Raw genomic sequence first — 12,898 nt, forward strand, 5'->3', positions numbered from 1 at the left:
CGAGCGTGTGTCTTCTTTTTCCAGGAGGCTGATGCTGTTTGCAACCTAATCTTATCCTTAGTTTATTACTTTTATAATTTAATGCCGCTCTCACGAGGATCCAGGTGAGTGATGTCCTGTCATTCAAGAGGTTTTACACTGAAAACGTGTCCTTTTTCTCTTATACCTCCTGCTGTGGGTGTGTGTACAAATGCACCCCAAGCAGTGACAAGCCCCCTTTTGTCTTTTCAAACTCCATCCCAACGTATTTCCCTGATCTACCGGACCAGCAGCAGGGGTATGAAAGGTTCCTCTGTTGTGTGCTTGAGTTCTGCAGGCGCGGGCTCACCCGGGCCTGCTGTGCCTGGGCACCATGATCCCTGCACCTCAATTTCGGTGCTCCCCCCTGACTGTCACCCTGCCTCCTTCTCCCCTGCCCGCCAGTGCTTGGCCATGAATCGGCCTTTAGCCCTAATGTTTTACACTTTCGCGTCACCAACCACCCATGCCATTTAGATTATTGTGAATAAACTCTGGCTTCTTAGGAGCCCGCCAGGAGTGTGTCAGATGTCATCAACACGGGGGAGGCGTGTGCAGGGGTTTCTTTCTATTCTTCGCCCCATGCTGTGCGCAGCAAATCACGTCAATGGCTGTTGCTAGCACATATTTAAATTTAAGATGTTTTCGCTAGAATAATGTACCTGCCCATCTTTGTTAATACTTCACAGCTCTTCTAAATGTGGTAGTAAATTTCATTGTAATATCACAAAGGCATCGAAACAAAGTAGGAGCATAAATATTGCAGTATCGGCCAACTGCGACTAGCAGTGTCCCCTGAGCAGAGATGCGCTGAATCAGACCTGTCCGCAGCGCCGTTCGCCCTCCTCTAGCCAGCCCTGCGCACACGCCCAGCAGCCGTCACTGTCCTCGGCAGCTCGGGGCTCCTGTGTGACATGTGAAGGAAGCCAAACCCAATTCACCCTCCGTCCCCACTTCTGTTCAGTCCCCAAACCCTGCTGGTTCTGCCTCCTGACCCCCAGTTCTCTCTCCCGTATGCCCATAGCCACAGCCACAGACACCGATCCCTGTCATCTCCCGACATGGCCTTGCTCACTCGTCTCGCTGCTTCCCCACTCTGTGGCCCCCCGGTTCTGCACGCCTATTGGCCCCCGTGCAGACGCAGTGGCATCATGCCCAGGGCCCGTCCCTGTCCTGCCCTGGCTTATGCTGGCTCCATCACCTCCCTCCTTTACCTGTCCTGTGGAACTTCTGAGGGTCCTCTTCCCACCACCCCTCCCTGCCTTTCCTCACATCTTCATGTCCCTGTGCGTGCTTCTCCCTCCATGACAGCCCGAGGCCCGCCTGCTCCTCTGCCTCCTTCACCCTGCCCCGGCCTCTGTGGGCCTTCCCCGGTAGGTAGCTGCGAAGGCCTCACTGCTTGTGGGCTGCCCTTCCCTGTCAGGGGCGGAGCCTCATCCCCGGGAGCCTTGCCCGGGGCACTGTCGGTGTGTAGTACAGCTGTCAGAATCCGGAGCGGGGCTGTCTGCGCCAGGAAGGAGGCTGATAGCAGGGATCCGCTTTCCGACCGTTGGTCTGTCTGTCTGTCTGTCTGGCCTGTGGGGATGTGTGCACTTTGCTTCTTTGAGGACCAGAGTGTTCTAATGCTTAAATGGTGAGATTGATCTGTGCTTATGAAGTATACTATAGATACGCATTTTAAAACCAAGCCTCATGAAGTCGTTAAAAGTATAAACACACTTTCTAATTTGTCATTTCACAAGAACTTAAAAACTAAAGGGAAAGAAGTGTTCTAATTAAAATAAGCACTTTTTTCCCTTTAGAAAAAGAACATATTTGGTCACACTTACTCTTAAATAAGTGTGTATAAATATATTTAGTAGTAAATTAGTAAGTACTTTTTAAGCCAAATGAAAGCAGTCTTATGTTTAATGTCCAAAGATTCTTAAAAGAAAGAAAATTTCCTCTTTTATGGCGGGAGATCCACGGCGAGCCCGGCAACTGTTTGTAGCCGACTGACGGTGACTCTTCTTTATCGAGCAGTGTGACGGCCTATTCGGTGATCGTGGGAGTGTTGATGGCAAGCGGAAAAGAAGTGGCGGGGAAAATCCCCAAAGGGAAGGTAGGCTGCGCCGGGGGGGGGGGGGGGGGGGCGGATGACTGGCTGTGTTCACACCCCAGTCTGCGGGTTTCGTGCGAAGATACGAGAGTCGGACAGGTGCCAACGTGAGCCTGTCTCCTCCCGGTTCGCTCACACTCCTCAATGTCTCTCTTTTGCAGTTAGTTGACTTTGAAGCTATGACAGCCCCTGGCTCAGAGGCCTTCAGCAGAATAGCCAAAAGCTGGATGAACTTGAAAAGGTCAGCACTTGATGAGGGTCAACAAAAGGATATTGCAACTGAGAGGGAGAAAAGGGACCGCCTGTTCCTTTGGGGGCTACGGAAGAAACTGGAACTGTACTCTCTCTCATGAGTTCCTATCAGGCAGTGAATTTAAAGGTAAAGAGGTTTGGCCGTCGTGTCTGATCCCCTACAGGGTGAGTATGTGGGTGAAAATGAATAATGAATAAAAAATAAAGACACTCTTTAGTTGATGACAGAAAGTCACAGGTGTCTCATAGATGTAATCAGACACTCACGTCTCCTGGCTGGCTCACCCTTCGTCCCAAAGGCGGGGGGTCAGCATTGAGGAGTGGATTTGAAAACTGGGCTGAGCCCTCCCACGCTCCCTGCTCCCAGGGGCGGCACCCTGCCTTTCCAGCTGCATCTTCACTGCTCTCTCGAAGGTGGCACTTTGTTCTGATTCAGGTGACCAGTGTGTGTGAGTCAGGGAACCCGAAGCAGAAATTACCCCGATGCGATTGGGCCAGCCGAGCAGCGACTCTGGCCTCCTTGGCTCTGGTGTCTGGAAGCACTGCAGGGGAGGGTCAGCGTGGACAGGAAGGAGCGCACAGAGCTTCACTAGCTAATGAAGGACGAGCATGTCTCACTATTCGACCTTGTTGAGCCCACTCCCTCTCCGTGGTTTCTCCTTTGTCACCACCACCGGTGTGGCCTTCCCCATGGGTCCGACTGACACAGCAGCTGCTGTAAAAATTGCTGGGCGATGTGTGCTCTGTGTAAAACAGAGAAGTTCACGTCCGTAGGACACACCTGTTCAATCCGTGACGTCCCATTAGCGTTGTAATAAAAATTCCTAACAGTTACTCCTTTTCCCACTGTATTCTTGTTTCAGGTTTTCTATTCTACACGTGGTTCAGTAGAATGACCCTAAGGTCCGAGCTCTCCCTTCTGTTTCTTACACAGTTTTACAGTGTTAATCTTCCAACAGCTTTTAAAGGAAAGAGTAACACCAGCAACCTACCTTGTGCAGTTACCGCTTTCCCGCGTCCTTTGCATTATCTCGGCCCATGCCCACAGCAGCTCCGTGAGTTAGCACCGTCCCTGTTGCTCCAGGTCAGGGAGGGAGCGGCCGTAGAGAAATGACTTCAGCTAGTAAGGGACGTGAAATGCCCTGAAACCTGCGTCTCCTGCTTCCGGGGCAGCACGCACGCCACCACGACATGTGTGCCTAATGGTCGTGCGGACACCAGAGCTCGATTTCCCCCCCGGAGACTCTGGTTGAAGTTCTAGGCAGCTCATGCATGAGCCCTCCGGTACCTCAGTCCATTGCTTAGGAGGAGCTGTTCCATTCACAGCGCCTCCTTTCTGTAGTAACTGGCATTTCATGTGGGGTGTTGGAAATTGAATATCGTAGTAGGAATAAAATATAAGCTTTGCCTTTTTTGTAAAGTTGCATTACTGTTCACACCCCATCTTTGTCTTTTCCTTTCTCAGTATCTCACCTTCTTACAAGACTCTCCCGTCAGTCTCGGAGACCTTCCCGACGCTACGGTCCATGATCGAGGTGCTGAACACCGACTCCTCGCCACGCTGTCTTAAGAAACTCTAGTCACGCCGCGGTATTTATACAAGGAAAGGGCCGGACCTCTTGCTTCCTAAGTTATTTTTAAAACGTGGAATTACAAAGAAATTAGGTCCTTTATTACTTTTGATACCAACTTTTGATAGGAATTGAATACTTGAAATCATTGTCTTTACTTCCTGAACCACAACAAAAATTACGAAAGAGGGTTTTGGGGGGGAAGCTGTAATGTCTGGGAGCAAAGGAGTGTTTGTTAGCCCGTGGCCTGTCGGCTTCCACTTACGAAGTCATACAGCTCCTTCCTTACAGCAAAAAAAGTTTACTTCAGAAACCAAAAATGAATAATTAAAAGGAACAAAAGCAACAGCAGCAGTATTTTCATTCCTTTCAAGATCGGCATTTTTTTCCCATGATTTTTGTTTTGTGCACACGGTGCTGGGCGTCCGGTTTTCAACTCGCACGACCTCCACGCATGGGTTCTCCGCTGTCTTCGGCCCGTGGAAGGCCGTCCCCGTGGGCCGCGGAGCTCACAGCCAGGAGCACCATGGCGAGTGCCGCGGACGGTGTTTGCCAGCGACCCACACACTGAAGTATTGAACCATGTTTTTCTGCTTTCTGTTGGAAAACAAACGGGCGATTTCTCCGAATCACTGGTTTTTGACACTGGATCGTGTATGTTTTTATTCTGTGAACTGGTTTCACTTTCAGGTATGAGGACATTCAGAAAATTACTGATTGTTTTTTTCAGACAGGGTAAATGACCAGGAGAAAAACGGGCTCATTAAACTATTGCCATTTTCAAGTTGGTTTCCTTTTTCTTTGATTGTTTTTTTTTTTGTTAAAGAGTCAAACGTTTCACTGCTCTCTGAGACTCAGTTTGTGTGGTGGATTCTTGCAGAGAGTCACATGATGACACCTCAGGGTGTCTGCACCCCCAGGGGTAACACCCCTGGGGGCTAGCCAGTTATCTGCACGGTGGGACTCACCCTTTGCGCAGAGGTCGCTCTGGGTACTGGTGCGGGCTTCTGAACAGCGGCGGAGATGTGGCTTGTGCTCTGCTCTCTGCTGACAACCAGTGAAGGAGAAGGGAGAGTGCCTGCATCATTGGGCGCGCCTCATCTCATACCCAGATTTCCATCCGCGGTCCGTGTTCTCCCAAGACGAGGGCTGCGCTCCCGAAAGACAGGTTGTCATCGTTTTCGACCAGCAGGCGAGGGATCCGGGGCTCTGGGAAGTTAATGGCTCTACAGGGTCACCCAGCTGTTGAAGCCGGGTGCTAGGGTTCCAGCTGGTCCCCTCTGACCCCAGGGCCTGCCCAGACCCCCTAGTCTGGGGGACCAAAGATTCCATTCTCAGGCTCTTCTCAAGACTTAGAAAACTTAGCACCATGCCACGCGGGCCTCCTTGTGTCTGTTGCGTTTCTTTGCGCTCTCAAGTCCTGACCCAATTGGTCTGTCCACCTGGAGACCCTGAAACCACAGAGGGGCTGCCTCCCATGTGCTCTGTAGGGCGGGGGTGGGCATCATTAGCAGCCTCTTCCTTCCCCTCCTACAAAGCACCACCCCTATCGCTTTGCTTTCCTCAGCTCCCCCAACTCCCCCACCCCAAGTCCATTTCACCTCCCTGGCACCATGGCCACCATCAACTCTAACTTGTCTGGTGGCTGCTGCTGTGTTCGAACCCCCACAGCCTCTCACTGCCCACCTGACATGGCCTCTGCTTCTCCAGCCTCCCCTCCCACCACCTTCCTCTCCTCCACACGCCCCTTCCTCTCATGTGCGTGCCCTGGCCACACGCTCCTCCTTTCCTAGTGTCAGCTTCCCATGGGAACCATAGGGCCAACTCAGCGCCGTCTACTAGAACTTTCGGTGGTGATGGGACTGTCTTACATCTGCCTTTCCAGTGTGGTAGCCGCCACCTGCCACAGGTGGCTCCTGACCACTTGAAATGGGGCCAGTGTGACTGAGGAACTGAGTTTTTGATTTAGCTCGAATTCATTTAAATGTAGAGAGCCATGTGTACCCATGGAAATGATCCCGAATCACGTTCTGCTGCTCATTAGTTATCTCAAACTTCATGTTAGCGGCTTGTCGGAGTAGCTAAGTTTAGCTCTATTTGTAAAATTGCTCCTATGAATCAAGACATTCAAACTTTCAAAAGACTGGAAAAAGATCCTCTAGAATAAAACTTGCTAGTGAACTAGGAACTTCTCATGTAGAAAGTGTGCGAGGGACAGGAAGCCAACCTCCAACTCCAATACTTACCTTCCAATATTTGGAAGTAAGCTGTGTACGGACCAGAACAGAGATGAGCAGACTCGCCTCAAGAAACCCAGGGGAGGGCGCCGTGTGCACAGACGCACCCTAGTCTCCCCCGAAGTCTGTGTGTCCCTCCCGCTCTTCCCCATCTCAAAACCAGCCCCCTCTTCCCAGCAGCTGCACCAGCAACCCGGGTGGGCCCTGAGTCTGCACTCCCCTAGTCTCCAGATCGCCACCGCCCAGGTCCCCGTGAGATCCGGTCCAGGGTGCCTCTACAACACCCCAGGTGGGTTCAGGTCGACCCACCGTGGCTGGCAACCCCCATCCCAAGGTATTTAAAAACTTAAAGGAATGCCAATGCTTGTTCCTTGGGCGCTTCCCCCGTTCCAGGTGCCCACCTATGGCCCACGGCCTCCCTGCTGATGGCAGATACGGAGCCTTCCCACTGGGGCAGGACGTTCTGCGGGGCGGAGCCGCACACAGACAGCCCCTACGCAGCTCCGCCTCAGATGGAAGTCAGAGTGGAGTCCTGGGGTTTTAAGTGAGAGTCCAGGGTTTGGGGGTGGCCCAAGGAAGGCCTCTGGGCTAGAGTTATGATGGGCCATGCAAGTTGGGCAGGCACAGGTATCTGACATGAATAATACCGCTCTGTGATTGAATACAACTTAGTTTACAAGCTCCAATTTCTACCGGTAAGAGACTATTTCACCTGTGCCAGGTCACCAGGATTCAGGCATTTCCAGTTTTGAACGGCCTTAAATTCCCAGTCACTCAGGCCCCCTTTGTCTTCAGGGGACAGCCTGATGCCCTGAGCCCAGCCTCTCAGCTGCCTGCAGCCCTGGGTCCTGGTCGCCACCCCCCCGGAGTGCCCAGGTTTGGCTCACAGGGCCTGTGCCCGAGCAGAGGCCAGTGCCCTGCTGCATGTACCAGTAGCCGCCAGGCCCCTCTCCTGGTGGGGGCGCTGTTCAACGGCGTGCACACTGCCCATGCCCTGGCCCTTTCCCATCCACCAGCTCCTCAACACTCTAGGTCCCTTGGCTGGTCGCTGGGCGCCCCTACCCCTCTCTGCTCCAGGCCACGCTGGGCTGGGGCCTTCTCTGCCAGGCCTGCCTCCATCTTCCCCAGGGAGCGGCACCCTGTCGGAGGAAACGTGTTTTGAACACTTGTTTTTGGCGTTTTTCTAAGTGCCGTACAGTATTACCTCATTCAGTCCTCTCGGGAGCCCTGAGAGGTAGGCACCAGGGTGCTTCCCACTTTGATGGCTCCGATGGGTGGGGAGTGACTTACCTGTCACAGCCCTTGAATGCTGCGCACGAGCTTGCCATGCAGACGTCGGCACGCAGTGGACAGGGGAGGTGGAGGGCCAGTGGGGGTGGCTCCAGCACCCGGGCCTGAACCCCTGAGTCCTCCACTTGTGAAGTCAGCCTGACAGCGTGTTGTCAAGTGGACCGATGGCGTCCGGCCATCTAGCGGGTAGAAATGCCACCCTGGCCTTTGAGGGTCTCCTGGTCACCATCCATCAGGGGCCAAAAAAAGGGCTTGTTCTTCGGCAACTGTGGAGGCCTCCTAAGAGCAAACACATTTGTCAAGCCTTACGACAATCTCAGCTGAGACTAAGAACTCTCACTTCTTAGGCTCAGGATTCAAAATAATACATCTCTGCCCAAACACAGATTCCGAATCAGTCTTACATTTGGTAGGCTTAGAACAATCTGGAACACTCTGGACACGCGAACCAACTCCTAAATTACCACTTCGGTGTGGATGTAACTTTTGAGGTGAATGTAGCACCTTCTGCTTCATGTAAATACAGGGTCTGGCACAGATAACATCCCTTTTTTATTACAAAATCTTATTACAAAATCATAAGCATGTAATTCTGCAACATAACAGTGTCACACTCAAGCACACCATAGGACATTTTAGGTGACATGTTCAAATTAAAACTATGAGTTATCCATATTGCTACCGTAGGGACCACGCTCAGGCAGGCCTTACTCCTGCCGGCCCCCGTACATACATGTTAACCAGCCATCCCATTTCAAAGGTGTGAAGGAACGCATGCGTGCAACACGAAAGGATAACACGAGTGGGGGAACCAGTTAATGTGTTTGAAATGCATTCTTAAACATGTTTTCTATACATGCCTTTCAGCGCTTACATAGCACTTTAGAACTTACAGCACCCTCAGGCCACCTAGGCGAGCTCCCGTGATTTGTCGTGGGGGAACTGGGACAAAAGAGATGAGTGGCTGCCCACGGTCACATGGGCAGGGCTGACAGGGCCGCCGTGGGCCTCGGGACACAGCACGGTCGATCCTCTTGCACAAAACCCCCTGACAAGACCCCCATGGGCCTGCCTTTTCTCAGTGGAACAGCCCCTTCACTGCACTTCCCCCTCCTCTTCGTACGTCCGCCTCCTACTGCTCAGAATGAAGCACTCGCGTGTGGAAACCACAGTCCAGAGGTGGTCTGTCCCGTGCGGGCCGTGCAGGCGTGTTGTACATACAGGGGACACTGCACATGCACACGAGATTGCACGTACAGGCGCACACGTGGGTGAATTGCCACAAACCCAACACACCGCTACAACGAGCATCCAGCACCCAGAAGCTCCTACAAATACATGTCCGTGTGCCTACATCAGTATGTGTCAAATTTCATATACATAGAGCCGTTTTTATCAGAATATTCTTTTATCCTAACAATTGGCATCATATTTCTGTTTGTGATTTGAAAAGTGTGTTGTCTATGAACACCTGCATCTTACGGGCCTTTACTTACCAGTAAAATCGTGGCTTTTGCCAACAGTCTTCACCCATCTGTCCCCGTGCTAGTGGCCCATCTGATTCCTCTGTCTGAGTCTCCTCCCGGCTCCACCTCCCCTCCCCCCACCCCGCCCCAGTCAGGGTGGCTGATGCCCTTGCGTGGCGAACACGTGGATGGTAGCCCGGCTGCAGCCCCGCTTCCCATCAGGCCTGCGCTTCCCAGTGTCCTTGTCACATGTTGGGACCAGGAGGTATTGAGATTATTCCCATACATTTCTAAAAATTTCTGAGCAATCAAAACGCCCCAGATGAAAGAGGAAAGCTGTCTCGTCGGATGCTCCCTGCCACACGGTAAGAGCACGGTGGCTCTTGCAGAGCGAGGCGTCTTCTCCCAGTAGCGCCAAGCGTCCTTCGTTCTGTGTCCGGACTCCACAGGTTCTCCTGACTGGTGGGCGTGGGTGATGGGAGCGCGCAGTTACTGTTAAGATAGTAAGTCTGCGTTTACGTGTATTTCTGTCAAATCTTGCTTTCTAGGCTTTGAGACAATGGACATATAAAATTGGAGTTATCTTACTAGTAAATTGAACATTTTTCAACATAAAGTATCCCTGTATCTCTTAATGGTTTTGCCTTAATGCCTGTCTGTTCCATCCGACATCACCTAGCTATGCCACCTTATTTTTCTCTTTATTCCAGTTTTTCTTCTCTTCCCCCCTGCCATTCTTTTGAGCTAGTGGTCTTTGTAATTATTTTTTTCCTCACCAGGATTGTGGGAACTATATACTTTTTTCCTGTTCTTTGAGTGGTTACTCGCAAACCACTCACGAGAAACCCTAACAACCTACAGTTCTTTACACCGGCAACCGAATGCACTTCGAATGCTAGAATTGCAAATTGTTACATTTAAAAAGTGAAATTATGTTTTCAAAGGAAATGAAAAAATTCAGCTTTATTTAAAGAAGTTTTGTGTTAAGTTTGATATTTATAAATTATAATTTGTGTAGCGTCTTTGATTTTATTAGGTGATATCACTTAGAATAAAAAGTTTTTCAGAAACAAATCGTTTAAGTGTACAGCATTTTTACATTTATATCTTGTGAACATGTATCCACATTTCGTATATGTTGACTATAATCACATCTTGCTTTTCAATCCCTTGGATCATTAGTAGAGCAGAGATTAAGTGAAAACCCCGACGATAACAACACTAGTGATTTGCCGAGGTGAAGTCGAGAAGGATAACTCTGTGGAGTTAATGATGTGTGAGTCATTCATTTCCTTCTTACTCAGGCAGACTTCCACGCCCGTGAGAACACCCAGATGCGTGTGAATGATTAAATCCAGTTGTGGCTCCTTTTTGACAGCTTTGCAAACGTAAAACCTATGGCCTTACACGTATTGAGCCCCTTCTTTTGTTGTAAAATGTGTTGAGACAGGAGGAAAGGCAGAACATCCTATGTTTGACGATGGATTTGTAACTTCCCGGTGTTTGAACGTAAGGGGCATCGGCTTCTATCTGTGTTCTTGCTCCAGGCCCTTGGAACGTCGGGCTGGGCCGGCGGGGCCTGCCTCTGTCGCTCACTTCTGCTGCTTGCGGTCTGTGCACCGCACACCCACTGGTGGGTGTGGGACTACCACACGCCCTAAATTTGCCTCTGGTACCTGAGGACAGGCCACTGCTCTTAGTTCTACCTCCAGAGTCTCTGGGAAGGAACACTGATTGGTCCACCTTAAGTCAGGTGACCACTTAGGCCCGCCAATCGTGGCCATGAGGTAGAGTGATAACGTGATAACCTGTAGCAACAAGGAAAAGGGGATGGGCAGTCTGGGCTGCTGATCCCTGACTCGTCCAATACATTTTGATAGAATGTGATTATTTTGTTCAGCAGACCTCTCTTAGGGGTTTCAGTTTCAGTTCATGCATTTACTAAAAAAATTTTTTTTTTTTTCTTATGGAGCATGATTTCCAGAGGTAAACTAGGTTACAGGAAGGATGGCCACACGCTGCAGGTCACTCAGAACTGTCTCAAAGGACGCCAGTTTTCCCATTGTATCGCCAACAAGCCCCTGTTTATTCACAGGTACTCTGTTAGATGACAGTTCACACAGTGTCCCTGATGACAAGTGGTCTTCTGTCTGGGGAGTGTGAAAGTTCATTGACGCGCCTGTTTGGCCAACGCGGTACTGTCATCCAAGACCCAGCCGGCCATCGCTTGGTTCCAGCAACCAGTAGAGGCCAAGCAGCGTCCTGCATGCTGGAGGTTCCATGGAGTAAGATGGAAGTCCCATCCTGGAGTTGCTCACAGTTGCTCACAGTCCTACGGGGAGAGAATACAAGTTAGGTCATTGTCACACAGCCTCAGAAGTCTGGTGGGAACAGAGGAGAGGGGAGGAGCTCTGCCTGAGGAAGACCCAGCAGCGGATAAAAATCCACATTGGCCCAGGCGACATGAACCTCAGAATCATTGACTGTGGCATATTGAAACATACCTTTTGTTAACTACATCATCCGACCCTCAGAAGGTCGTTATTGCAGAGATGTCTGCTGAGGAGGGTGAATCACACCCAGGGAGCCTTTCCAACGATGACGTTGGCCACCTCATCCCCAGGGTCTGTCTTGGAGTAGGTGTGTCGGGTGCCCGCAGTCAGGAGAAGGAAGTGGGACATGCCCGTGCTACTCACGGGGACGCCACAGCGTCCTGAAGTCTCCGGCCGAGGAGCCTGCGAGATTCCGTGGATGGCAGTCCTATGAGGCTAGTCTGGAACTGAGGAAGGTCCACGGGAGGCTGTGAGGTGTCCCATCAGGAGACCCGGGTCCCCAAAGCAGCCCTGCCACCTCCCACTGAGCAGGTCACTTAACCTCTCTGGCCTTAACTTACCTGGAAAATGCAAGTGTGAAACTCCGCAATCCCCCGTGTTTCTTCAGCTTTAATATTTGTGTTTCTTGTGTAGCGAGCCAACTGCAAATTCTTAACTCATCTCTAATTAACCAGTTTGAGAAGATTCTCTCAGGAAAAAAAATGAGAGCCAATTTAAAATAGTTTCTCTTCCCTATGTGCACCTGGTATCAGCTCAGACTTTCACACTGACAAAGACCTTCTCAAATGGCCTCTGTGTTTTAAAGCCCGTGTAGCAGATGCAGGGGAAGCAACCCCCAAAAAACTGGCCAGTAGCATAATACAGTCTGGTCTGACTTCCCCCAGACCCAACACTGTTGGGCATAAGGGCTAGAAATAACTTCACAGCCGAAACTTTGCTTTTTTCCCTCCTCCCTCAGAGAAGACCAGAGAAACTCAGAAGCACTCTTCGAAGCCTTTCTAATCCCCTGCCCGTCTTTAATGTCAGGAGTGAGAGGCTACGTGTGTGGCTGTGACTCATTGCCTGGACGCTTGTCCCTCCAGGGGAGCGAGCCAGGGGCCAGGTGGCCCTGCAGAGCTGCCTCCTCATGCTGGTGGAGCTATTATCTGCCTGGTGTAGGGTTTCTTCCTGCTTGATCTCTCTCTCCCCCTCCCCTATCTCCATTTCTATCTGTCTCTAGCTCTCTGTCCCCACCCCCAACTTTAACGTCTTGTCTTGTGCTGATTGGCCACTTGTATTTCTTTTTTGAACTGCCTTCGTGATCTCCAGCTATCGCTTTCAATTTATTAAACATTTGAAACACAGTGAGAATAAAAATGGTACACAAACCCTTAGGTGACCCCACCCGGCGTAAGAAAACACCACCCACGCAGGGTATGTCCTCCACGTACTCTCATCAGCATCCCCTGCCATCCCTGGGCGGGGGTATCCTTGACCCAGAGTTTTGAGGTCATATGGCCCATGCATCTCTTTCTATTTTTACTACACCTATGTTTCTCTACTACTTCTTTTTGCTTATGGCCGTGTCCGCAGCAATTTACATCCCTAGATCACAGGTCCTGTAGAACCACGCTTTCCATGAGATAGCTTCAAC

At 50.9% G+C, this 12,898-nt stretch overlaps 1 protein-coding gene across 4 annotated transcripts in view; it reads left to right on the plus strand.

Moving 5' to 3' along the window:
- The window catches only part of TTC13 (tetratricopeptide repeat domain 13), a 63,268-nt gene extending 58,556 nt beyond the window's left edge, over window positions 1-4,712 (plus strand). For all 4 annotated transcript variants that reach the window (XM_053912554.1, XM_053912555.1, XM_053912556.1 and 1 more), the window contains 4 exons: window positions 25-104; window positions 2,041-2,119; window positions 2,278-2,357; window positions 3,834-4,712. In XM_053912554.1, the coding sequence (XP_053768529.1) occupies window positions 25-104; window positions 2,041-2,119; window positions 2,278-2,357; window positions 3,834-3,948 (354 nt within the window). In that variant the 3' untranslated portion in view covers window positions 3,949-4,712. The remainder of the gene's footprint in view (window positions 1-24; window positions 105-2,040; window positions 2,120-2,277; window positions 2,358-3,833) is intronic.
- Window positions 4,713-12,898: the final 8,186 nt, after the last annotated feature.

The sequence above is a fragment of the Desmodus rotundus genome, chromosome 10 (genome assembly GCF_022682495.2).
Source record: "Desmodus rotundus isolate HL8 chromosome 10, HLdesRot8A.1, whole genome shotgun sequence".
Classification (NCBI taxonomy): Eukaryota; Metazoa; Chordata; class Mammalia; order Chiroptera; family Phyllostomidae; genus Desmodus; species Desmodus rotundus.